Source organism: Anser cygnoides, chromosome 1 (assembly GCF_040182565.1).
Source record: "Anser cygnoides isolate HZ-2024a breed goose chromosome 1, Taihu_goose_T2T_genome, whole genome shotgun sequence".
Taxonomy (NCBI): domain Eukaryota; kingdom Metazoa; phylum Chordata; class Aves; order Anseriformes; family Anatidae; genus Anser; species Anser cygnoides.
In genome coordinates this window covers 77,237,280-77,262,556 of record NC_089873.1, presented here as the reverse complement: position 1 = coordinate 77,262,556, position 25,277 = coordinate 77,237,280, and the positions used below count along the sequence as shown (strand labels likewise).

At 42.3% G+C, this 25,277-nt stretch overlaps 1 protein-coding gene across 14 annotated transcripts in view; it reads right to left on the bottom strand.

The window, feature by feature from the left end:
- The window catches only part of LMNTD1 (lamin tail domain containing 1), a 207,979-nt gene that overhangs the window by 41,722 nt on the left and 140,980 nt on the right, over window positions 1–25,277 (bottom strand). For 12 of the 14 annotated variants that reach the window (XR_007159469.2, XR_007159470.2, XM_067000536.1 and 9 more), the window contains 3 exons: window positions 12,464–12,576; window positions 8,629–8,834; window positions 3,803–4,013 (listed from right to left, as the gene is read on the bottom strand). Coding sequence is in view for 12 of the 14 variants with exons in the window: in XM_048052248.2 (XP_047908205.2) it covers window positions 3,803–4,013; window positions 8,629–8,834; window positions 12,464–12,576 (530 nt within the window). In the remaining 2 variants the exon portion in view is untranslated. The remainder of the gene's footprint in view (window positions 1–3,802; window positions 4,014–8,628; window positions 8,835–12,463; window positions 12,577–25,277) is intronic. The other 2 variants (XM_067000517.1, XM_067000525.1) reach the window with 1 other exon arrangement.

Here is a 25,277-nt window from a genome sequence, read left to right as displayed (position 1 = left end):
ACTGAAGGAATAACAACTCTAAGGAGATGTTCACTGAAGACTTTAAAGCTTTTTTTTAAGCAAGCTAGTTTACCTTTCAAAATACTGGACCAACTCCTTGGGGACTGGAGCTAAAATGCTTAAGTGCATGGAGGAGAGGTCAGCGTGCAGTGATGCTGTACTTACCTCTGCAGTGTGCTAATATGGTCTGTTGGAAAAGAATCCAAAATTTTCTATAATATACACAATGCTGCACATTGCGAAGGGGAGAAAAAATGTCAGTGCTCTTGGTAGCACAGTGTGCATCAGCCATACACCTGTGACCTGCCATTAGGATGCCAGTTGAACTGGTCCTCTCTTATGTGGTAGAGGTAGCAACAGGACATTTTAAGCCCTGAAATATGCCAAGAATTAAAGTCTTTCTAAGTTCCTAAGTCTTCAAGAAAGTTACAGATTGATGCACTTAGTATGTTGGGAAAAGCTTATCTCCAGAAGTGCAAATCTGTTTGTTTGTATGCCAATAGATTTTATACTAGAAGAATATGACTGAAAAAGTCCTGGCAGAAGGCTCAGATCTTTCTTTGCTGAAGGCTGGGAAACGTTGCATACATACTAGCTGTAGGCCTGGAATGCCAGGGCTCAGCTGAGATCCAGAATGCTTTACAGGCCAGGGTGTTCACTGAGCTCATCCTCAGTACGTAGCACATTCACTTAGTGCAACATGTTGATCATTTTCAATACCCATGCACAAAATTTCAAGTATCAGCATCCACTTCTATTATTTTCTGCAAAATGGTCACCGCCAAAATATACCGTCTTTCACACTGCTCAGGTACGAAAGTCAGGGAGAGGTTAGGGCAACACTGAACAACACACTGTGGCTGTCTCCAAGCATCAGTGCCAAGACGTGTGAGAATACTGTCACTCTCCTTGCACACTACTGATAGCTGAAAATCCTGATGCAGCAAATCCTGATGCAGCTGAAAATCCTGGTTTCTCAGCAACCCTACATTTCTCAGTAAGATATTAGTTAACAATCTAATTAAACATACAATCTTCAAGGTGATTTCATCATTTTCAAATAATCTGAAAAGCAAATTAATATAAATTAAACTTGATGGTAAACAATAACACCAAAATATCCTTGTTGGCCCAATCCATAAATTTCTACTGAGTTTGTGTATGCTCATACTGTGGCTTCACTACAAATCAGATCTAGACATACTATTCATCAACTCTTTATAGACGTATTACTAAATTGTGTTCACACTGTGTTCATGCTAACACAAAGTGAGCAGAGTAAAAAAAGTGTTAGTGTGCTGGCATGAAGGAATAATGAATCAAATGAGAATTAAAAGAATTGCTTAATTTGTGCATTTAACAAGTTTAACCACACGCAAAGCAAACTGTCGTTGCTTTTTTATCTTAAACAATTAGCAGAGCTAATGACTTCTCTTGCTTTCTGTATGAGACAAGATGTGATTCAATCCCCACTGGAAAACAGTTCATGCAATACAAAGAAATGCATAAAGGGGAAGGCAATCTCTTTTATCTTTCAATATTTATTTAGAGTTATTCTCCCCAAGCACAGCCAAACAGTATGGTATAACTTGTTATTTGGAAACAGCTTTAGAGCTCTGATCACAACTGTGGCTTTTTTTCTGTCTTTCAAAGGTATCTTTTCATGGCTCTCCCTGTAATGTCTTAAGAGTTACACAGATCTCTTTATGGAAACATTTGCATGGAGCGGGTTTACAAAGACTAAGTCCATGAGAAAAATGAATACAAAGTCCACAGAATTTCAAAATGGGTGAGAGCAGGGAGAGCAGCAGGCATCAAAGAGCTGGGACTCAGGAAAGCGTTTGATAAAGTGCCTCTCAAATATTATCTCCCACTGGCTTAGATATAAATACTGTCACAGGAGCCATCTGAAAGACTGTAAACAAGGAATAATAACAGACAAGCGGGTTGTGTCTCATATGTTCCCTATAGGGATGACAGGTAGTTCTCATTTCATGGAGCATCTCCACTTGTGATGTGGAAGGGGGAATAAAACAGCTGGTTAATAAAAGATGTAGATAACATTAAGGTGAGAGGAGAGGGTAGGGGAACACAAATGAGGACAAGAGAAATAATACAAAGAGCCCTGGAGGGCTTAGAAGTATGGTCAGGAAATAAGTGAGATGCAGCTCTTGGAAAATGGTGAACTAATTCATCAGAGAGGAAATAACATTCACCAGGAGAGAGACGTATGGAGAGCAATAATGCTGAAAGCTAGGAGGAAGCCAATGATGCATTTGTAATCTGACAGAAGAAAAAAGGCTGTTACAATTTTATGGCACTGTCCATGCAGAGTAGGGAGCACAAAGTGGAAGATTCCTTTTGTGCAGCTGTGGAGAAGGCAGAAGGCAAAGTAGAAATACTGGTCCTTATGTTCACATGCACCAGTGCAGCTTCATTGACTACAAGAAAATTCCTCCTAATTGCTCCTATCTTGTGTCGGGAGTAAATGCAGGTAGACAGAGTTCTCCCACTTCCAAGACAGGCAACACAAAGTTCATCCACCCCTCGTGTCTTGGCCTGAGGCACCACATATGCAAACTCACCGATGATGCTTTGGCTTGTTTTTGAGCATTACTGTGCTAGAAACTTTAGATTTAGGCTGGAATAAGACCAAAATAATATGCATTTGGTTCATTTTAGAACTTCTCATGACCAAAAAAATGCTGTTAATTAAGAAGGAATCATAGAACAGTATAATGGTGAGGGATACTGGGGGTAACTTCAGGAAAGAATAAAAGAGCTAAAATGCTTGTATTCAACAGATAATCATGGGGTCATGTGATAACAGAATGGGTATGGCATATGGGTGGAAAATAGCAAAAAGGCAAAGGTTTTATGTGGCTGAACTATCACCAATGAAATAACATTAGAAAAGGAGAAATGATGTTGAGTATTGTGAAAGCAAACTTAGCAATAAGCAAGTGCAGGCCTATCCACTGAACAACGTGTCAGGAAACAGTCTGTAGGAGACAGTGTCTACATAGGAGTTAGCCTTAAAACTGGAGTTGTTAGTTGTTGCCACTTCTCTGAGGGAGACAGATCTAAGATAATTGAAACCAGCTTTGCCACTTCTCTGAGGGAGACAATCTAAGATAATTGAAACCAGCTGAGGATCTGTTTTGATAGGTCTTTCCCAACCCGTAGTATACATGAAGCCAAGTTAAAGATGGCAAATGCCTTTTTGGGATCACTATCTTCTCCAGGAGACAATACTTTATTTTTCAGTGGGTTTTCTAGGTTGATGTAAACTACATACAGCCCAGTTCATTTCTCTGGCTGCCTGTCACTGCCTCATATAACTTCATGCAGGTGAGACCCTCTAAAAACCCCTGCAATATCGGTTCTACTCTTGGATTCAAAACTGGGTGGGATCAGTTGAAGACAAGGCCAAACCACCCATGAGATACAGTATTTCTGCTCCTTTTCTGGGCTGCATTCACAAGGTGTCTTTGCAGCCCTGGGCAGAATAAGTTAGCAAACATTGAAAGGGATATAGTTAATGATGTGTGATTAATCCTTTTCTGAGGATTAAGTCCAATTTGAGGGCAGTTGTGCCTAAAGCAGTAAGTATGATCCTTACAGTTCAAAGCCCCTAAGGTTCTCCAGTACCCTCCTGGATAATAACTCTTGTTAAAGGGTACTCAGCCTCTTGTCAAGGGTTTGCTGGCGTTTCACAGTCATTCTAAATGAGATACTGCACAAAACACCATCTCTTCCCTACAAAAATAAACCAAAGGAAAGGCCTCAGCTGTGCCTGTACCTGGATGCAGAGTTCTGGTAGTAGTCCTCATAAGCAGAACAGGTCCTTCCATGAGTCTTTATGCATCTGAGGTTCTGGGCAATCTTCCCTGAGTCAATAGGCAAAGGGCTGAAATAATCCTGGCGCTGTCGTGACACTGTCAATGGTAGGCTAAGGTTTCTTGGTGGAGCAGGCTCCCAGTCTGGTATTTCAGTACCATCTCTGAGCTGAGCTGATGAGCAAGCAAGAGACAAAGACACTGTGTTATGCAACATTAACAAAAAAAAACAAATTATGAGACTGAATTCTTCTCTTTTTTTGGTAACAAATATGGAACATTTTATTTCCCCTTTGCCTCTAATTGCAAAGTGGTGCTTAGAAAACACTCCTTTCAAATCCTTAAACCTATGGAAGGACATGGACATGCTCGAGCGAGTCCAGAGAAGGGCGACCAAGCTGGTGAGGGGTCTGGAGAACAAGTCTTACGAGGAGCGGCTGAGGGAGCTGGGCTTGTTCAGCCTGGAGAAGAGGAGGCTCAGGGGCGACCTCATCGCTCTCTACAGTTACCTTAAAGGAGGCTGTAAAGAGGTGGGGGTTGGTCTGTTCTCCTACGTGCCTGGTGACAGGACGAGGGGGAATGGGCGAAAGTTGCGACAGGGGAGTTTTAGGTTGGATGTTAGGAAGTACTTCTTTACCGAAAGGGTTATTAAGCATTGGAATGGGCTGCCCAGGGAGGTGGTGGAGTCACCATCCCTGGAGGTCTTTAAAAGACGTTTAGATGTAGAGCTTAGCGATATGGTTTAGTGGAGTACTTAGTGTTAGGTCGGAGGTTGGACTCGATGATCTTGAGGTCTCTTCCAACCTAGAAATCTGTGATACTGTGATACTGTGTGATATGGCTATAAAATAGAGCTCAGCTGGTAAACTGAATATTTTGTTACTGACATGTAGATTTATTACCTCATTGGAATTACCTTGAGTAACAAAAAAAGCAATAAATTTTGCCATCAGTGATACAATTGTCATCCTTCAATTTCAGTGCTGCAGGATGGCAAAGCATCAGCTGTGAGCGGATAATGAATATATAGAGGCTCCCTTCCAATTACAAAATGAAAGTGATAACATCCCTTAATCCCCTTTATGTTCCTCTTTTCAAATATAAGTGTCCAAGAGGGACTATGAGGGACTCCCCACCCTGGCAAAGGCAGGGAGAACCAGAGAGGGAGCATGCACAACAAACCTTTACCAAGAGAACTCCTCTCACATCCCACACCAGTGTCTCCCCAACAAACTAAATGCTTTTCAGTGCCTGTTTCTCTGACCGTGCATTTGAGATTTCCTTCAAGGTTTTATCTTACTATATCAGACTCACTCCAGCAGGCAACCTAGCTAACAAAATATGGTGGGGCAGTGATAGCATTGATTGTTGGGGGAAGAGCAGTCCCTGAGCTCATCTTAGCTCTGAAATGACTGGGGCACAAACCAAGTTTGCTTGGCCAAGTGTCTGGGTCAGACAGCATCCCTGCAATGCAGATCAGCTTCACCAGCTCACTGCGAGTGTTGTCTCTAACTGCACAGACATCATTACTTTTTTCCATATGAGTTTTTCTCTGTGTTACAAGAACCCAAGGTGTTTGAAATGCTGTAGTCCCTTCTCCCTCTGCATTTCTCCGTAGCATGGCAGTGGCACAGCATCAGACACTCTTCCAGTGCCATTTGTAATCCCTTCCTTTGGGACACCCAGGGGAGCACAGCTCCAGCCCTGGGACAGCGGTGCTGGTTCACCTATCTGTGGCAAATGAGCAGTTAGTGGCAGCCAAGCATAACAGCACTGGAGTAATAACGAGGTGAAATGCTACAACATTAGCAGTCTAAAGAGAAAGCTACAGCTGGCATACAGTTTAACAGAGTGTGACTTTGGTTGAGGATGAACCGAACTAGGAAACATTAAAGTATGGCATTTGGGCATTTAGTGGGAGACAAATAGCACAAGGGGCAATGAGCTCTTGAAGCTGGGAACTAGAAATGCTGGGCTTTGTTGCTTTGGGCTGGAGTCTTTGCTAAATCAAACATTCAGAGCGGTAGCTGAACTGGCAGCCACAAGGGCAGCAGACTGTGTTGAAGCTGCTTTTCACTGATGTGTCAACAAGCCAGTCTGTTTCTGAGATCAGACTGACAGTTGCTTTTGCTGTTGCTAGGATGTGGCACCATTAAAAGGGGGCTTTTGGGGAGCTGGGGGCAGGGCTGACACCAATGAAATTCAGTGGGATCAAATGACTAAGTCGCTTATGCTCTTTTGGAAACTTCTGTATAAACTGTGGTAGCGCTCCATAAACACTCAGCAGCGAAAAATGCTGTAGTGGAAGGCTCCAGGAGAGCCTCTCTTGGGCAAAGTCTGCTCTCCTGTGGCACCCTGAACTTCAGGAAACCCCAGCTCCATCAGTCTTCAAGCTGCCCTAAGCAGCTCACCCTGGGGCACCAGCTCTGTCCTGCAGACTAGTGAAGTCCTGACCTCTTCCTCCTTTTATTTTTTTTTTTTGTGCCATTGTGCTGTGTCATGCCTGCATTGCCGAGCAGGGGATATCCATGTCCCAGAATTTGCAATGGAGTGGTTAGAAAGCTCTCCTAAGAGAGAGGAGACACTGAATTCAAACACACTCTATCCAAATCAGGGTAAGGATTTTAATCCCAGTTTTCCACCGAGGGGGTTGAATTAACTTCCAGGCAATAGTGTGGAGGGAGAAGGAGTCTGTCAGCAAACCCCACTGCCTAACACGCATCACTGCTCACTGACACACAAGAATAGGAAGGAAGGATCTGAACCTGGTGGCTAGCTCATGCTGCAAAGGGAGGAACAACAGAAGCCACCACTTTCCATATACATACCCTGTATTGTTTGTATAAGAGCTTCAGCAAGAGGGACCGAAGGAACGCTAACACATAACATGCTCAAATTTGTTTGAAGTGGATCAGTAAGTTAAGATACAGCTGGGAGGACAGACAAATGCCCACACGCATGCACACATGGATGAAGGTCACTTTAGCCTCTATTCCCTAGAAGACCAGGCTAATAAAACATTTTCACACCTTTTTTTTTTTTTTTTCCCCCATACATCTGCTTATGGCAGGAGACATGCACTCCTTTCAGACAGCAGGCAGGACTCAAACTGGGATCTGTCACTGTATGTTAATATTTGGGGTGAAATCCATCATAATTCATCAATACTTTGGAGACAATCAGCATTGCACCTTTTGAAAAGGAATGCCACCTTCTCCCAACCACAGGGCTGACAAGTGCAGCCAGAATGAGCTGCAGCTGCTCCCTCCCAAGCTCTTCATTACAGTGCTTCACCAAAGCTAAGTGTTTTGATTTGGTTCAATAGGCAGGAATGAAACATTTCAACTGAAGAATGTCCAAGCATTTTGTTTAGGTCAAATGAAACATCTCGACCTTTCCGAACATGCTGTTCCCTGAGCAGCTGAATTAATGAAGCCTGGTTTCTAATGACTTTTTCTCTTCATTCCCCTTCCCCATCCCCCTGCCCTGGCATCATGTGGGTTCTCTGATGGCTAATAAATGTGAAGGAGAGGACATCTCAACCTTTTCTTCAGTCTCATGCCTGCCTGTCAATTTTCAGGAAACCCATAAGACCTCAACCTTGAGGAGGATCCCCATGCCAACCTGGGAGGGAGAAATTGGTAGCATATATTCCAAAGTTATTAATGTTAGCAAAATGTGTGCATACACACACATACCAGTAACCAGGTATCACAATAATAAAAAATCCTTTTGGTTTCCCCCAAAATGTTTGTTTCTATGTTTATCACTGAAACAAATGCCAAAATATCAGAATTGCCCACTGACTAGAAATGCTAGTCAAAACTGCATTTCACGAGCTGTGTTACAGCCCCCTTTTTGCAGGATGTTGACCAACTCCCCTACTACTGCTGGCATCATTGTTCTGGTCTATGTCAAAGTAACTAGAGAGCATTTTAAAATCTCTGGGGATAAATATGCTCTGCTTCACCACAGACGTATGTAACAGAGGTTTGTCCCCCTTCTCTCATGAATGTCCCTTGCACAGAGCAGCACTCACACATATTCCCACCCAACTGCACAGTTTCTTCTCTGACTTGCCATGACTTTCTATGAGAATCAAAAAGAGTCTGCGGCCAGATGCAAAGCCAGGGCCTTTGCCCCATTAACAGCACCTTGCTGCAAGACAGCCTGTGTCACTTAGCTCCCCTCTGTCCCACGCGGCAGTGCTGGGGGGAAAATGACATGGAGAGGGATGCAGAGGGCACAGAACCTCTGCTGGCATCAGGGCTGCTCTCAGCCCTGGTTGTGATTTGGAAACAATCAAAATCCCTGTAACAGGGAAGAGCTGGATGCTCACTGTTCAGTAGCTTATTCTGGGCCAATCACTGCTCCAAGAACATGTACACACATCTTTCCACAAACCTCCTCTAAGCATCAACACACTGCTTGGAGTAAGTTACAGTTTTTTCTGCAGAGGAAAGCTAAGCCTACTGCAATATAGGGTGAAAACATAAGGTTCTTTTTAAATGTGGGGTCCTTATTGTAGCCATAAACATTGTGAAACACAAGCTCAGATAAAACTGGAATACTTTCTACCGCCTGAGTGCCCACCTCCCACTTGCGTATTTGGAGATATGATCAGTCCCAGCTAGAGGGTGGGATATGAAGTAGGATGTTGGCTGCTCTCTTCCATAAACTGAAGCATCATCAAAGCCTCCTCTCAAGCTAAAGGGTTATATTTTCATACTGTGTGCATATAATGGACTCTCTTCAACTGTACATGGCAGACAAACCTTCCGATGCTTACCTATGATTCTGCTTTGCAAAGTGTAGGCTAGGCCATAAGATTGTGCTGAACTGGATGACTCTGTGGCCCCTGTGACAGACGCAGAATGAGACAAGTCCACAAAGGACATGTCTGAAGAATACATTGACACATCTACTGTGGAGCATGGAGTGATTGAGCTTGCAACTGATACTTCAGAAGACAGTTGGAAGGCTGTTGTCTCAGTTCTGTAAGAAAAAATCTTTAGTAATCTTTCAAGTATATATTGACTTCTTTGTCTATTAAATAAATACATAAATGACAGCATGATCTTATATGGGGACAAGTCATATCATTGCCAGAGCGATAACCTCCCAACCTATTCCTCATTTTAAATTAGATACAGTCCTGGCTGAGCAGTACTACATCACAATAGAGCCAACAAAGCTATCTTCAGCTCTGAGCAATAGGCTTATGCTGTCTAATGTGTTTGCATGTTGAGTTGTCTATTTGTCACATCCTGCCACCCGAGCAAATCCCTATCAGTGATGAGATCTTTACATACCTTTAGGCTACCAAAGCTGCAAGGCTGTGGCAGCTTTTGGCTGAAATCTATAACTCTGATTCTCTCCTGTATGTCACCATGGGCAGGAGCAGACAAGAGCTGAGCATGTAGTGCCTGCTCCTTGGGCTAGATGAACCTAAGCCAGTTCCCTCCTGGAAGCCACCCTGCCAAGTCAGCACAGCACCATGTCATAACCAATAAATTTGCTTATCATAACCACAGCTCCGAAGGTTTTGGATCAAAGTTGGCTTATGTCCATCCTGCTGGGAGCACAAACAAAAGGATTTGGATTTGTCTGCACTTTTTTTTTTTCAATGTGCTGCCTGTGTGTGCTGTTCCTTTAGAAGGATGACCAGACTGGTTTCAGAGGCTCCTGATAAGTTGCCAGCACAGTTAGGCCACAGGGCCACACAGTTTGTAAACCTCTTCCATCACAATATCACAGGAATTGCTGAGTTCCCCATATTAAGTTCTTCAGTTGAAATTCTTTGTGCTTCCCTTTAAGTTAAATAATTATGAGGCTCATTATGTAATTCAGAAGATATGGCAGAACTCCTTACTGTGGCACTGAGAGATGCTGCTGCAGTCAGGACAGTGAGAGCAGTTCAGGGAAGGGAGGAGTTGAAGTGTGGTGTTGTCCCTGATCTAGTCTAGGTTTGTGGGACAGGATGTGGGGACTTTTCCAAGAGCCTAAGAAGGGTGTGAACTGCATGTCTTCTGAGGACAGCATGCTGCTCAAGCAAAAGTTACTCTTCTCTGAGGCCTAATTTCATATTTTCAATTGCATGCCTGTAAATGCAGAGGCAGCCTCTGCACACACAGCAACTGACACTCTCAGGGCTTCCCCAGAAGCTTCAACTATGAAACAGGATACCAGGAAAAACATCACAGTTCATATGACATTGACACATGTGGGACTTTTTAAATTAGAAAATTCAAAGCTTAGCAGCATCTGTAGTAAACTTCCAAGGAAAAAAAAAGTGTGTGTGTGTATTCATCCCTGTAAATACTCCCCAAAACACTATTTTTGGTCATGGCAACACAGCTGAGGCTGACCATACACAAGCCGTCTTTGAGGCCACATTGGCAGGAAAAGGGTTTCCTTCCCAAGCATCTGGCTTTTATCTGGGCGGATATGCTTGGTCAGGCAGTTTGTTTTATGAACTCCACCTGCATTTATGTACATATGCCTCTGTCTGTGAGGGCTGGTAGGGCAGAGAGTTTGCTGTACATTGAAGAATTTCAAAACGAACTTAACTACTTCCTTCTTCCAGCTATGGTGGCACAAGTCTAGAGCAACTGCAATAATTTCAGTGAGATGACTCGTAGATTTACACAGGTGTGAGAGCACAGCTGCACACAGATCAAGGCTCTTCTAAGTGCCAGCTCATGGAAAACATGCACAGAGACTGGCAATCCCTGAGTCTAAAAAACTTTCATTTTGCAATGGATGTTATCCACGAGCATTAGACATAAAAATATATCATGAAATCTAAAATACAGGTAAATTTGTTGTGCTCTTTGTCCTGGATAGAACAAGAGGATGATAAAATGTCCACCCCACCCTGCTGTTGCTTGGAGTACAAAGCTCAATGCCTGTACTCTGTGTTGTGATTAAACAGAGAAGTGGACTGCAGTCTCCCTGCATTAGAGGAGACAGCTAATGACAGAAGTTGTACTATAGATGACACATCACAATCAAAACCACTTGAATTTGTTTTGCACACAATACTCTGCAGTTACCAGTCAGAAAAAACAGAGGATAAGCCTGTGTTGATTAAAATGTCAGGGGAGCTCTTAAGTTTATCTGCTAGTCAGTGGTTCCAGCAGACACAAAAGAATAAGCTTTATATACTATATAAATTACATATTTATAATATGTTCTGTTTTATGTTATGTTATGCTATGTATTTTATGAAATTATCAGTGTGCATATACAGATACATACATATATAATATGTTTGTGAAAAAGTGAGTTCTTAGCAAGATTCAGCAGGCCAGGCTTTGCTGCCTGAAATCAGCAAGTTATGTCAGTGTAAAAAATGCCATTTGTGAGAGGGAGATCGAATCAGTGAAGCAAGCTTGATTTGAAAACTTGTTCCTTGCTCCTCTAGCCTTTCTAACCAAAAGAGTACAGACAGGATATGTTTACCAGTCTATGTGCAGCCCCTACATTTTCCTTCAAGTAATCTCTTCCTTTTGGCAATGACTGAAATATGACCTTTAATTTTGTGGAGTTTGGCACCACAGCTGGTTAGCGAACCCCCTCCCCTCCACTCTAGTGTGCAGATCTCAAGCACGTGCAGTTTCAAACTACGGGGAGCAGCAAGAAGAGTGCCACACCAGTGAAACTAATGCGTGCTCCAGTTCTGCTACTGACTGTTAGCTGGAACTGGAGTGCAAACAGTTCTTGTTAAGTGGATACAGAAAGCAAATTGGCGTGGTAATTTCAGTGATTTCTCCCACCACTGCTTTTCCTCCACCTTTTCCAGGCACAGCCCTTCCAGCAGGTGCTTGTGGCCTGTCTTGCTGTGGAAGGAAGCAGTTCTCTTTAACATTAAATGTTCAGGGAACAAAATAAAGTGACGTGGACCAGGGTTAGGAGGCTGGGTATAAACTTAAGCAGTGCCAGCTGAAGGTTCCCGCTCTACAGAGTCTATTTGAGTCAGGAAAAGCTCAGAGATGGGGTGAGCGTGCATTAGCAAGCCTATATAGGCTGGTTTGCCTTGGGTGAGTCTCTGTGCCTCCCAAACAAAGGATTTCTGGTAATTCAGCATGCACAGGACCAGAAGCTGGCTTGGAAGAAAACAAAGAGGCTAAAAAGGGCTGGTTTGGGCCTTTTCTCAAAGCCTGAGAAAAATGGGTATCCACTGCAAGCTCTACCATGTAGGCTCTTGGGTACTTCTGAAATAAGCATGGACAAAAGATTCAGCAGCATGTGAACACCAAGCTGTGCTCTGTGAGGTTAGACATGGTAGTAACAACAGGTCTCTCCAGAAAGGGAGAACTGGTAGGAACTTGGGAGGCAAAAGTGTGTCTTTTGTGGCTTTTCAGTGGCTTTTTGACCAACGTGGCAACGCAATACTCCGTCATCTTCTTTAAAAAGAGCCTTTACAAACTTGATATTCTTTTTCCTGAGGTAGAGGACTAATTAGCTGTGAGGGGTGGTGGCGGAGACCTTTCTTTGCCTACTTTAAAACTCAAAAAATCTGGGCCTGACATCTGCATATTCAAACAGTTTTAAAACAGATGTGCAGCAAATCAGGAATAAAGGTAAAACAGTCACTGATTTTTTTCAGTTAGCTCTCTCACCTGTTTTCTCCTACAGGCACATTTCTGGGTAACTCAATTTCACTTTCCAGGAAGACATAATCCTCCTGAGCCTCCTTCTGTGCTTTCTTCTTGGCAAGAGGATCTCGTGCTTCCTAAGAAAGCAATCACAGGAAATCAGGGGGAAAGGAAAGGGGGAAAGGATTTGAAGCTTGTGATTGTGTCACATCATTTCATGTCACATCATGAAGTCTTAACACAGACTTCAGATCTGAAAAAATGAAAAGTTCATTCATATTTTGATCACTGATCAAATGTTTTTCAAGTTTGGCTACATATAGCACTGAATTTATGAGTGAGATGGGAAGGTGGCTCTATGAACTGTAGTCTTTCAGAAGCGGTCCTCCATTCATTAAATCTTAAAAGTCAGCCATTTGCCGTTAGTTTCTCAGGTAAGCATGTACCTTTATATGTCATTTAAGTAATGGTGAGATCATTTATAATCAATAGTCACTATAGTTAATCACAGTGCAGGAAAGATAAACAGAGCTAATGTTTCAGTGCATCACTTGATGTAGAGGGAGTGGAAGTTCTCTTGTACCTACATACAGAAAGGAAGTTCCGAAAATAATAACGTGTACTTTAAGGACAACACAGTAAAATCCCAAATTTGACCAAACCAAACTAACCTCACAGCTCTCAGCCAGGAAAAAGCTGAGAGAAGCAGTGTCTCCTCATACTCAAGAGTTACACCACTCTGTCGGGAGATGCTCATCACAGGACAGCATGAGTCAGGTAAACTATGTCATACACACAACGTAATAATTTGCTAATTGACCATCTTGACCTTCTTTAGTTTCTGTATAAAGGTAATATTCTTGTACTCTGCAAGTGAATCGAGCTACTTCTTAGCTCAAGTAGGACAGGTCACTGCCCCAGTGCTGAGCATCACATTTCCAGTGTCACTATTTTTCTTTTACCAAGAGAAACACCTTCAGAATTTTATCACAGTAACATCCCAAATAATTTGTGAAATCAGTAACATAAACTATGGTTTCAAAGATTAAAAGACTCCATATTAATTATGTACACACAGTACATGGCGGTTTAAACATATCTGGAAAACAAATCTTAAATCAGACTTGTTTGTAACAGCCCCTGGAGATCTCATCCTCCTCCACAATAAATGAGTAGGTCTGCTGACATCTATGTGGTCTGATCACTGCCCAGTCAGCGTATAGGAGAAGTGAACTTGTGACTGCTACACTGCACTAAACTTGGTAGCATGAGCTTTACAATGTAAATATTTTGAAAAGAGAACAACCAACTCAATGCTAAAATAATATAACTTTGGTCATGGTCAAGAAGCTAACAAAGGAAATTTTGCAACATAAAACCCAACAGTGCCACAATACGCTTATAAACAGAACTAGTTATTCTTCCTAAAAGACACATCCCAAATGCCAAACACATCGTTCTTAACATATAAACAGGGTCAAGAAATAAACTTAGGAGTCACGATTTCCACTTCAAGGAAAGACGATTTATCTAGCTAAAGTAAAGAAAGCTTTGCCTTTACTCTGATTGGAGTGATGCCATTTATGACCTCATTTAAAAATAAATCTAGACTATTGTTCATACATTTCTGAATCACAGAGACAAACCAAGCGAAGCTAACTGAGGTAGCCTTTAGGAGAGCCAAACCTGAGCACGTCTACAGTTTTTCCTTCCCCAGAGCTTTTCCTGACGTTCCTTCCGCAAAATAATGACAGCATGTCTGCAAAGGCCCGCCTGAGCTGCCGCTGCCTCCACTGCGGGCCAAGCTCCTCTCCCTGCTGGCAGAGCGGCTTGGGGCCAGGGCTGACTGGCTGCTCACATTCAGACGAGCAAGTCCTGCTGACGGCCAGCTCTGCTGTGGGGCCCTGGAGGTGCTTTCAGCCCGCCTGCCCCACTGCCTGCCAGCCTTCTGCTTGCGCTGCTTACTTGCTTGTTTTACTGCTGATATACATTTCTATTTTGATATACACTTCTATTTGGGGTTAAAAGTGCCGTAGGGAGGAAGTGTAGGAATTCATTTAAAAGAGCGTGCGCTGCCCCATCCATGTGGCTGCTGTGCATTTTGGGAAAGTAATGGCAGAGCTGGAAATCTGGGTGCCCAGCTCCTGACACCAAGCCTTGAGTGGTCAAAGAAAATGGCAGGTGATGGGTTATTACAGTGAGGATAACCCTGGTTTTCACACTCACCATTCAAAACACCTAGGGTATCCAGAAAGAACCCTCCTTACCATTCTCAGGAACGGTGAGATGTTGTTGTTGCAGGCTTCTCTTCACAGCATTTATTCTAGCAGTACAAGAGTTAACCTTTTCAGTCTGAATGAAGGGGAAGGTAGGGAACCTGCTGTCTCCATCCCCTGGCTGCAGCTGAATGCCAGAATGGAAATGGCAAGAGACATCTACATTAGCCCAAGCCCCTACCACAGCTTAGCCGAAGGGTTGGTAATACCGCAGCCCCCTGCCCCGAGCCATGCCACTCACACAAAAAGCTGCTGAGGATGTCAAGCCAACCACTCCTCCCTCCACAGAGAGATCAGGACCTTTGGCTGTCCCATCACTCCAGTGCCACCACCCATGCAAGAACTGTCCCCAGATTCTGGGGCTGGTGTGGCACCAATGGCTGGGCTGGGGGAGTAGGGAAATCCTGAAGCCCACATACCTTTCCCCTTCTCCTCCACACCTGCACTGGGGAGTTCACAGCACCAGTCTTGGATCAGCGTGATTGTCGCATTAACAAGAGGCAACCTCGGAATCAAACTCAGAGCTTTTGATTTCTTAGTTCTCCATGGCAGACTAACGAAGGGGACAATAATAATTAACCCTGCCTCCTAAATGTTAATTACAAAGGCATAGGTTTGATATCAGACAGCTCATTTCTAGTGAACTTTAATTAACCTGAAAGTCTAGTCTTATTTTATGCTAAGACTTATTATTAGATAAAATAAAATACTCTGATATTTAGATTTGAAACACATGCAATCTGTGTTTGCAAGTTGAGGTAGAGGAGTCATCTGTTTGATACACAAATATTTTGCTTGAATACACAGCTATTTCGTTTTTATTTTGAATGTATGAGTTATTACCATTATTTACTAATTTCGCTAATATTTTATTATACAGAGCACAGCTTTTGGGATACTCATACATGATAAGATTATTGCATATATATTTAAATCTTATGTATATGCCTTCACCTAGGGGCAGCTCAGGTTAATCGAATGCTGATTGAACGTTCAGTTCGCCTGAGCACTTCAGATGGATCTACATTCATCACTTCCAGGGTGAAAATTCATCTTGCTCTCAGGATTTGTTTCCTAATCAGCTGACTGTTCAATTCAGTTGGTTGCTCCCTCTGACCGTCCTATGGCTGACTGCATTCTTTGCCTCCCAGTCACACTAATTGACCTTTTAGTCAAAAATATTCCAGGTTTTGGCGCTCTGCTCACGGGTAATTGCACCTTCGTGGACAATTTTGGCTGAGCATTTTCCAGTATAGGCACTGAGAACAGTGTCTTAGGAGGCATTTTAATTAGCGTATAAGTAGAAATAAGCTGTATGAAGGCACTGCATGTGGTCACACAATCACACACTAGCAAGCTAGACAGGCACAGCAATTAACAAATGGGTGTGTGCAAGATTTTGGGTAGGGGGTGCAATTTGCTCCATATAAATAAACACAGTAGTTTAAACACCATCTTATCAATCCATTTTTGTGCTGTCGAGCGCCAAACTAGTACCCCTCCACAGAAAATTATTGACATATTTAGTCGTCTCTGTCAGTTGTCATAATTAGGTTTTGTTAGAAAAAGCCCACCGTGTTGCCCATGGCTGATGCAGAGATATTCACTCCAGCACCTCAGCTGGCCACTGCTACGTGACATTTACATGGGGACACACACTCTTCAGAGGTGCCATCCAAAATGAGAGCTATTAGGAGCCAGTGAGATCTGGACTAGGCTATAATTTAAAATGAGTGTGTCAGATAGTTGCTCAGCTGTCATTAAAAAATTAAAATAATACTGCGTATCTAATTTGCACAAACAGCAGGGAGCAATTTGAATAGCACTCAGAAACTTATCTTTGTCAAGAAAAGTGTATGTTGTCAGAAAGGAGGAATTAATTTGGAAATGTGCATTCTAGTCAAGACGTTGTTTCCATTATGTGTTACTCAAGTAAATTAAACACTATATAAAATTTATCCAGGATTGTTAAAGGCTTGCTTGCTATCAAGAAATAGTTTCTTAGGAATAGCCCTGTCTGAAACATCAAGGAAATTCAGCATGTAAAAAAAAGCAAGCAGTTTGCTTTCTGAAAATATGTATGGTCCTTTATATTTGGAGTTTTATCTAGGTTTTTGTTATAGACCTAGCTTTAAAGGTATATACTTTTGCATATATGATCTTATTCCGGAGACTCTCCAGAAATGTGAAGCACATCAGACAACACGCTTAGGAAGCACGAAAACTCAAAATCTGAAAAGCATTCCTTCAGCCAAGCTTTCCCAAAAGATTTACTTGTACTCTTCTGCACCCAGTACAAGCCCCCAAACCCCACTTGCATGCTCACAGGTGGAGCTACCTGAAACCCCTCCTGCAATGTAATACCTTTCCTGGGGCAGGCAGCCGTGCTGCCAGCCCTGTGCAAGAAGACCCAACACCTGTCTGCAAACCCAGGGGGTCTGAAAAGGATCTGTGCTATGCATGCTTTGGCAAATGCAAAGATTTAGGCCTTTGGATTTGGAAGATAAGCTTGATATAAACTTCAGAGTGTCTGTGAGGTTCTTTCATTGGCTACAAACAGGGCTCTGTACTCCCTGACAAGCGGGACTTTAAATCCTCAGCAAGGATCCTTTGTTTCTTGAAATGTGATTGTAATTTTGCAGTAGCTTGAGTTGCATCAAAAAAAATAATGAATCTTTTGATGATTCCTGTACTAGGGCTGAGGTAGAGCTTGGTGGGGCTGCCACTTTGAAGGGAGATGTGACAGAAGTACTGCACCTGTGTGCATCATCCTGTGCATGCCCTTCTGGGAACCATTTGCAAAGAAAAGCAGAGTCTGATACCTTCATTCCAATTGAGCTATTAAACATCACGGTTCATCAATGACATTTCTCTAATAGAGACATTCTCTAATATCCAGAAATCAAGGTATAAATACGAAGTTGAGATTTGGTTCAGGCTGATTTCTTAAAAAAAAAAAGACTACTACTTTGGTTCAGAATATTTCTTCTTTTTTTAAACTTTCCTATAATTATTAAATTAATATCAGTAATAATAATACCAATAATATTCTGATAATGTCTTTGCTTCATAGAGTTTGAAGGGACAGCAGAGGGCATATGTGGTCTTACAACAAGTAAAAACCTATTTGAAAGAGCAAGTTTTTAGAAGTATAAACTTCGGTATCTTTTCCTGAGATATGAAGCACTGGGGGAAAAGGGTTATTCTTGTCCAGTTAATTAAATCTCGGCAACAAGAGTCGGATTGCCTTTAAAGGTGCTATTAGAAACTGAGAAGACAAAACAGACAAAACAGACAAAACCTGCCAGCAGGAGAACAGAAGCAGTATGTCACTTTGAAGTCTCATCATTATGAGATAGTGTAAAACCCAGCTAACAGCCCGCAGTGATGCCTTGCCTTGTCTTGCTGGAGGTGCTGTGCCCAGGCACGGGGGGCACCGTGCTCTGCCCCAGGACGCAGGGTGCCCGCCCGGGGAAGCTGGGTGGCTGACGGCTGGTGAAGCTTTAGGCTCCTGCAGCAAAATTTGGTTCACAAAATGCCTCTGTTTAAAGCTTGCCACTGTTGCTGGCATGTCAGAGAGAAGCTGCAGCATCCCAACATTCCATGCGTGCCCTGTCCTGTTTCCAGACTACCTCTGTTTGGACCCGTGAAGTGCTGTAGACTCAGACGTGTTGCTAAACTCAGGACTTGAGCACAAAGGAAAGGGACCGGCCAGACCTGTGTGGGGAAAAGCTTTTGAGGCTGAACAAACATATGGCATTGCTGCTATCTTTCCCTAAGTCCAGTTTTCCCTGAAGTCTCTCACTGGGGAAGTGCTGTTGGAGTACCTTCAGGATCCAGTGTACAGGTGGAAGTGGTGGCAGCTTGGAGAGCGTGTTTGTCACGCAGTCCTGGCCCATATCCAAATTTTTGGGTGGATGTGCAGGTTCTGCTGAGCACGGTGTTGCTATGACTACTCCATTAGCACTACCTGAGCCTGCTGTATGCAAAAAGCAGCCCGGCAGATGCTTAGGCAAAGCGCAGTCAGCGCGGCTAATGCAAGACAGACCTGCTCCGAATCATGATCGGACAGTGACTGCAAACACACCACATGAAGGTTGTTACTGGGGACCTGCAGTTCTGCAGACACCTCCTGGGAGAAGAAGGCTGCAAGATTCAGCTGGTTTCTCCGCCAGTTCTATTTCAGGTGGCACAAAGAGCCAGCTCCCGGCTGCATGCAGCATACTGTGCTGAGGGAGACCATAATTAATGTACCAGTAGGATCATTAACAACACTGCCCAGGGGTACACCTGTTTCCATGCATATTTTCTGCTCCTTGCAGTCTTTTTTTAACTTGTGTTTTATATAGGTGGCTTAGTATCACCATGCACTGCCTGCCTTGTTTTGTTTTCAGCCATTCTCCAGCATTCGAAAATTCAAACAAGAGCTTTAGGTCTCAAACCTGTAAAGCTCAAAGACAGACTGGAAACACCCTTTTCAGGTTGTGAAAGCACTGTTTTCAAGATTTGGGTTGGCAAGAAAAAATAGATCACATGCACGTATCTGAGTAGAAGATATTCACTCAAAATATCTTTGAGTGAAAATTTGGTTTTCTGTTTTTGAGTATTCCACAGCATGAAGGCAGTACTTAAAACTCAGAGGGCAAAGAAGGGGCTTTCATCACAGTAGCAAGATGTGCCTCCAAACTTTAAAACCTCTTCCATGCACCATTTCTGACTCCCTCGAGCAGAATCCCTCACTGCAGCACTAATTCTCATGAACAAGGGGTAAAAATGGGCTGGGCATCTTGGAGTTGTGCTTACTTCATGATCCAAACCATTTTCATGCACCATTTTGCCACAGTGGCAGAACTTTGTGTTGCTCCATGGCTATGAGCATACCATGGCCATGGCCAGGCAAGAACGGCCTCAGGACCCGCACTTTGCAGACTGGCTGAGAGCTGGGACTGAAGCTGTGACAGCTGATACTGTTCCAGTTCCTGCCACAGCATCAGCACAAATTGCCTCGTGGCTAAGCACACACCTCAGGAAGGACAGAGCAGTTACTTTTCAGAACAAAAAAAGCAATTTAAAAATATTGTTAAAAGATGATGTGCAAATAAAGGCCATTATATAAAGCAGTCACATATATATGTATATATATACACACATACAAATAAATAAATGGGAAAGTTACCGATTGTGTCATGATTCTGAGTTATGTCACTGGAGACAGACAAGAAATGGCTCCAGTGCCAAGTAAGATTAGTATTTATTTATTTATTTATTTATTTATTTTCCTTTGGAAACCAACATGTGAAGAAATATTATCCTGACCAAAACCGTTAACTGGAACTCCCAAAATAACCTTCAGAAACATTCACTTTCTCCCAAGACCAGCGGGAACTCCTCCAGTAGGTATAACCACACGACAAAAACTCCTCCTTTCCAGAACAGAACAAGATGCCCAGCATTCTCCAAGTACATCCCCACCTCCCGTCCCTGCCTGACTCCCACAACAGTTTTCTTGGATGTGTGAAGATTTAAATGGGCTGCCCTCTCCTAAAATAAATTTTTCTGTATGACGTTGTTTTTTATATTTTATTAGCTATTTCTCTGATGGAATAAAAATTCAGATTATGGCGTTGTAGAAAGCTATTACAGTGATAATATTCTCGTGCTGTGTTTGGTTACACTGCAGCAAGCATGTTTTAAAAGATGAGAAACTTTTAGAGCATTATTCCTCTGAAGACAGCCATTATTATTATGTGTTGCATTTATTCCTAGAAGCCCTACTGAGATTGTACTAGGCAGCTTTGAAATCCACAATGAGACTCGGTGGTGCTCAGATGTTTTTCTCATCCTGACATATGAACCTAACAAGGGCAGAGAGGCAACTTAGGCACAGAGACTCATGCAGCTTCCTCAAGGGTGGCTCCTATAGGAATAAAAACACATGTCCTGACTCAAATACAGTCCTCATTCAATAAACTTTGAATCATCTCTGCTTCTACTCTGTAGCTTGAATTACTTCTGATAGCTTGTACTGAGAAAACGTTTATCAGTCCTTTCGGGTTCAGTCAGGCAGGGTACAGATCTGTACCACTGGAATATCATGCTTATGTAGCCATCAAAGGTTGCAAAAGCTTTCAAAGAGACTTCAGTTCAGTCACTAGAAGGGAGATGAAGAGAAATACATGTGCATGAAATGAAGCTGCATGAGGAAGTCTTGTGGGTATTTGCAGTTCCATGTGTTTCAAGCACTACGTGGTTTGTTCCTCTTTCCAGGTGCAAATGATGTTTTAACGCAAGTATTAACTCAGTATTAACACAAAATGAGGTAGGCAGAGGTTCCCATGCCTGCCAAAAGGCTAGCTTCACAATTTGAACTAAGCCACTTTGGTAATATTCACAATGCAATATTCACCAAAACAAGAAGCTTATTTCAGGAGTAATTTAGGTTCACAGGATCCTAAACCTTCACAGGATCCTAAACTCCTCTGGAAGTCTATGCTCGTGATTCAGAGGAACATCAGTTCCTGAGGGACTCTCGTGTCCCTGTGTCCACATATCTGCATCTGTAGAAAGACAGTAATGTTTTGTGCATTCCTGTAAACCTAACAACCTATGGAAGTATTATCTAAATGCAAGCTCCATGCAGTTTTCAAGCTCATAGGCAGTTTTCAAAGGAATGCTTCTATGTCGCTGGTGAGTGTGTGTGCATGTGCACAAGGGCATGCATGTTTCAGCAACCACTCTGGTGCATTCTGATGGGTGGCAAAGGATAATTTCAACTGGCCTTCTATTAAACAGAAAATAATTACATGTATAGGCATTTTTACTTGACTTATGGATATATTTTTCACTTAGTGCATGCGTAAATTTTATTATTAACCCTGTGGGAACCACTGAGCTGAAAGGAAAGAAAGGTTAGATTGAAAAGTTGATAGAACAGGAAAATGTTTTTCTTCAAAGATTAATCAGATTTTAAATTAGGTGATGAAAGTAAAAAGAGCATGTGGAAAGGATCAGAATAAGTACATTCTTTATCTTCAAAGAGCCTCCAAAAAATAATAAGCAAAGTTCCTGCTCTCCTGGAACTGGAACAAGCTCAAATGTGTATTACAGAAAGAATGGGATTTCCAGAAGTTTTCATGGGTGGCCTAAAGCCTCCTCCACTGAGCGCTGACCTGAGCGAGACCAGATGGGGGCCACGCGAACACTGGAAAATCCCACAACAGGCTTTTGTGCCGAGGAGCAGCTGCTACGGAGGACAGTGAGGGTCCCTGCAGAAGATTTCCGGCCTAGAAGATCAGGCTGCAAAAATTTACTGCTCCTCAACTCTTTTCCCTGATGGACACATCTCCTTGCACTAGCTCCACAGGCCCTCCCCGCTTTCTGTAGCCAGGAGGGATGGGACAGGTGTGCTGCAGAGACCCAGTGTCCTCCTCTGTTCTGCCAGGTTGTTTCTCCCCATCCAGCACAGGGAAAATGACTCCCCCTGTTATAGTAATCCCTTTCTGTTTAATATTTATAGCAATCTCTTTCCACTTAATTCTAAGTACAGACCCCGAGAACTATCTTTTCTCAGATGCCTGCACAGCCAGAACCCTTGGGCAGGAATTTTCTCTGGGAGATGATCTCAACCAAAAATACATAAGAAGACGCAATTTCTTGTGTGCTGAAAGAGGTCATTATTAGTCCTCTCCAGGAACTAGCACAGGAACTGCTTCTCAGGCTTTGTTCCTTACCCAGTGTATCAGTGCCTCTCCCCTCTCTGAAGGGCACCGTACACTACAGTGACAAGTACTAAGGCTGAGCATACATTCTCACATGTCCATCACTTAGCACAAAGTGAAAAAAAGTGTTCAGAAGTATTTATTAAAATTACTAGCACATTTGATGAAATATCTGTATCAATTAATTGCTAATAAGTAGTTCAAAGATGACTCAGAAATTAATTAATAATTTAACACTAATAACTTATTCAATAAAATTTAGCCCCCTTTGTCTCTTTTTGAAATGACTTCCCAAGAGTTATCATCTTTTTATGTCCAGGCAAGGATCTTCAAATCTGTCTTTGAAATTACTTCAGATCTTTCTCTCCCTTGAAATGTTATTACAAGACTGATCTTATACAATTTATTATAAGTATTTCATACTAAAAATTCAAGCACTGTTGAGAATTATAATGGGTGAAATGTATTGCTTTTCCCATTCCCTCATTGACTGTCATTCTTTTCATTTTTAAAAATGTTTTAAGAACAACTCTCAAACTGCGTTCTTCAGGGACAGACATCAGGGAGGGCAGAGGGAGCAGGTAACTGGCAATTGAAATTTGGGAATATATCACAGTTTTTCTTTGGCTGCAAACAAATGTCTGAGACAGCATCGCACTGGAAAAAAAAAACGTTACTGTGAGATCACTGCATTTGCAAAAAGATACGCATAGCTTTTTAGATACCACCTGTTTTTTCTTGTCCTTTCCCACTGCAGAAAAATAATGGCACAATCAAAAATACACAGAAATTACTGGAAGCCTTCAAGTCTTTTAGTTGACTTCAGAGGGCTATTTATGATATCTGAGATGCCAACATACAGAATTGCTTGGTAAATATTGACATTTTAAGGATAGATACTCCATAAATGTTGAGTACTACGTGTACCCAGCTTCACATTGAACAGGGTCACAAAAGAATTCAAAATGTCTTTCCTTCTTAAACTGGTCCTTAGCAGTGAACAAGTAGAGCTTGAACAAGTTGAAAAATGGATGGAGTAAAATGGGAATTAACCAGAACAGTGATCTTTATGTAGTGTACCCAAAGGACTCCATGACAGAGAATCCATGGGCTTTCAGAGGATGAATCTGTGATCCATGTGGCTTCCATCCAGGCTGAAGTCTTAGCGTTAGCAAACAAAGCCACAGGCTACAGACACTGCACTTGCTTCCAAATGAGAAGAAAATAAAATTAAGCAGTGGCCATCACTGTTGGTTCTTAATGCCTGTCTTGTATTAATTTCTCCCCACTGAAAATGGTTGATCAGCATGATACTTTCTCTGGTTTGCTAGAGATTTAGGGTTTGTATAATACTGCTAGCTTGGGAAGATAACTGTGCTTTGATGCTCACTTTGTTAATTATTTCAATGCAACTTGAAATAAAATTTTGCTCATTAAATATTTCTAGAGCTGAGCTTGAGGCATGGCATTTGGAGGTGGTTTTCTCTGAAGTTTAGGAGACATTGCATCCAAGGTTTTAACGCCACTAGCTAGGATATAGGACCAAAGAGCAACTGCTAGTACTGCTACTGAACTGCAGTGACTTAAGAAAATCAATTTATCTTTCTGTACTTCTTTGTCTATTTGAAACTAAACTAGCGTTAATACTAACTTTCCTTGTAATGAAGTTTGCATAGCTTAAGTTTGGCACCTGCAAATTGTTAAATGCTTTTCTTTGGATTTGGCCCATTTTAACTTGCTTAGTTTTGAATGATTTACTCACAATAAATATCCAGCTCTTCAGATATGTAAGATGCCAACCAACACCATCAAACCTACTGATACAGACCTACATGGAGCAACAATTATAAACTTCATACTGTATAGGTAACTAGCATTTCCTCACAAGTAGGTAATTCACAAGCAATAGCAAAATGCAAAAAAGGATGTTAACTTCTTTGTCTAAGTGTATTTCACTGCCCAGTAAACAAGAAATCCAAGAAAAATAAAATAAGTTTTCAAAAATTTAGTAGGCCAGCACTTACTAATCTAGCTGCTTACTAGAGCAAGAAGGAATTCCCTGAAGTCTTGCAGGAAGCTGGAGATATCCATTAACTGCATTGCAGCTCTAGATCTCAAGCACTGAACAGTCCCTGAGTGTCAGCACAGAAAATACAGGCGAGGGAAGAGGCTGGACTCACTGCCAGTCAACTTTACCTAGGCATGCAGGGAGAAATACATCACCTCTTCCGAACTGCAATGGCTAACTTCCATTCACCCTTCTATCCAAAGAGAAGTGGTAGCAGAGCAGCGCTTACAAGGATCTGAGCAGGTCTCCTCTGAGCAGTGCTGCTTTCCCCCAGAGGCCCAGTCAAGCCCAGAACCACTAAGAAAACATGATCAGATTATGCTGTGGAGTGATTTATGTTTCTATACGTATTGTGGGTGGTTGCGTTCATATAAAAATCTGTTTGATGTCCATTAATCAAACACACCTGTGATGGATTATAAAATGTACTAGTGATTACAGCAACTCTGAAACGAAACTTTTCAGCTCTTAAAAATGAGCTGAAGACCCACTGCAGTGAAGCGGCTGACTAATTATTTGTATGTCATTACGTAGGGTTTTTGTCAGCACATAAAGACCCAAATTCCCCGATAACCACAGACCGACTCCAGTGCAAATTGGGCACCAGAATTTCTCTGAGGTACCAGGGAACCTAATCTATACAGACAGCAAGCTGAGAAAGGGGTGAGACACCAGGCTTTATTGTATTTTAATTCATTAATAAAGGCCTTGAACAACATCCTGGAAGAAGTGGAGGTTTATACGTGTCTGGCTGGAACACTGTGCAGTACCCACAA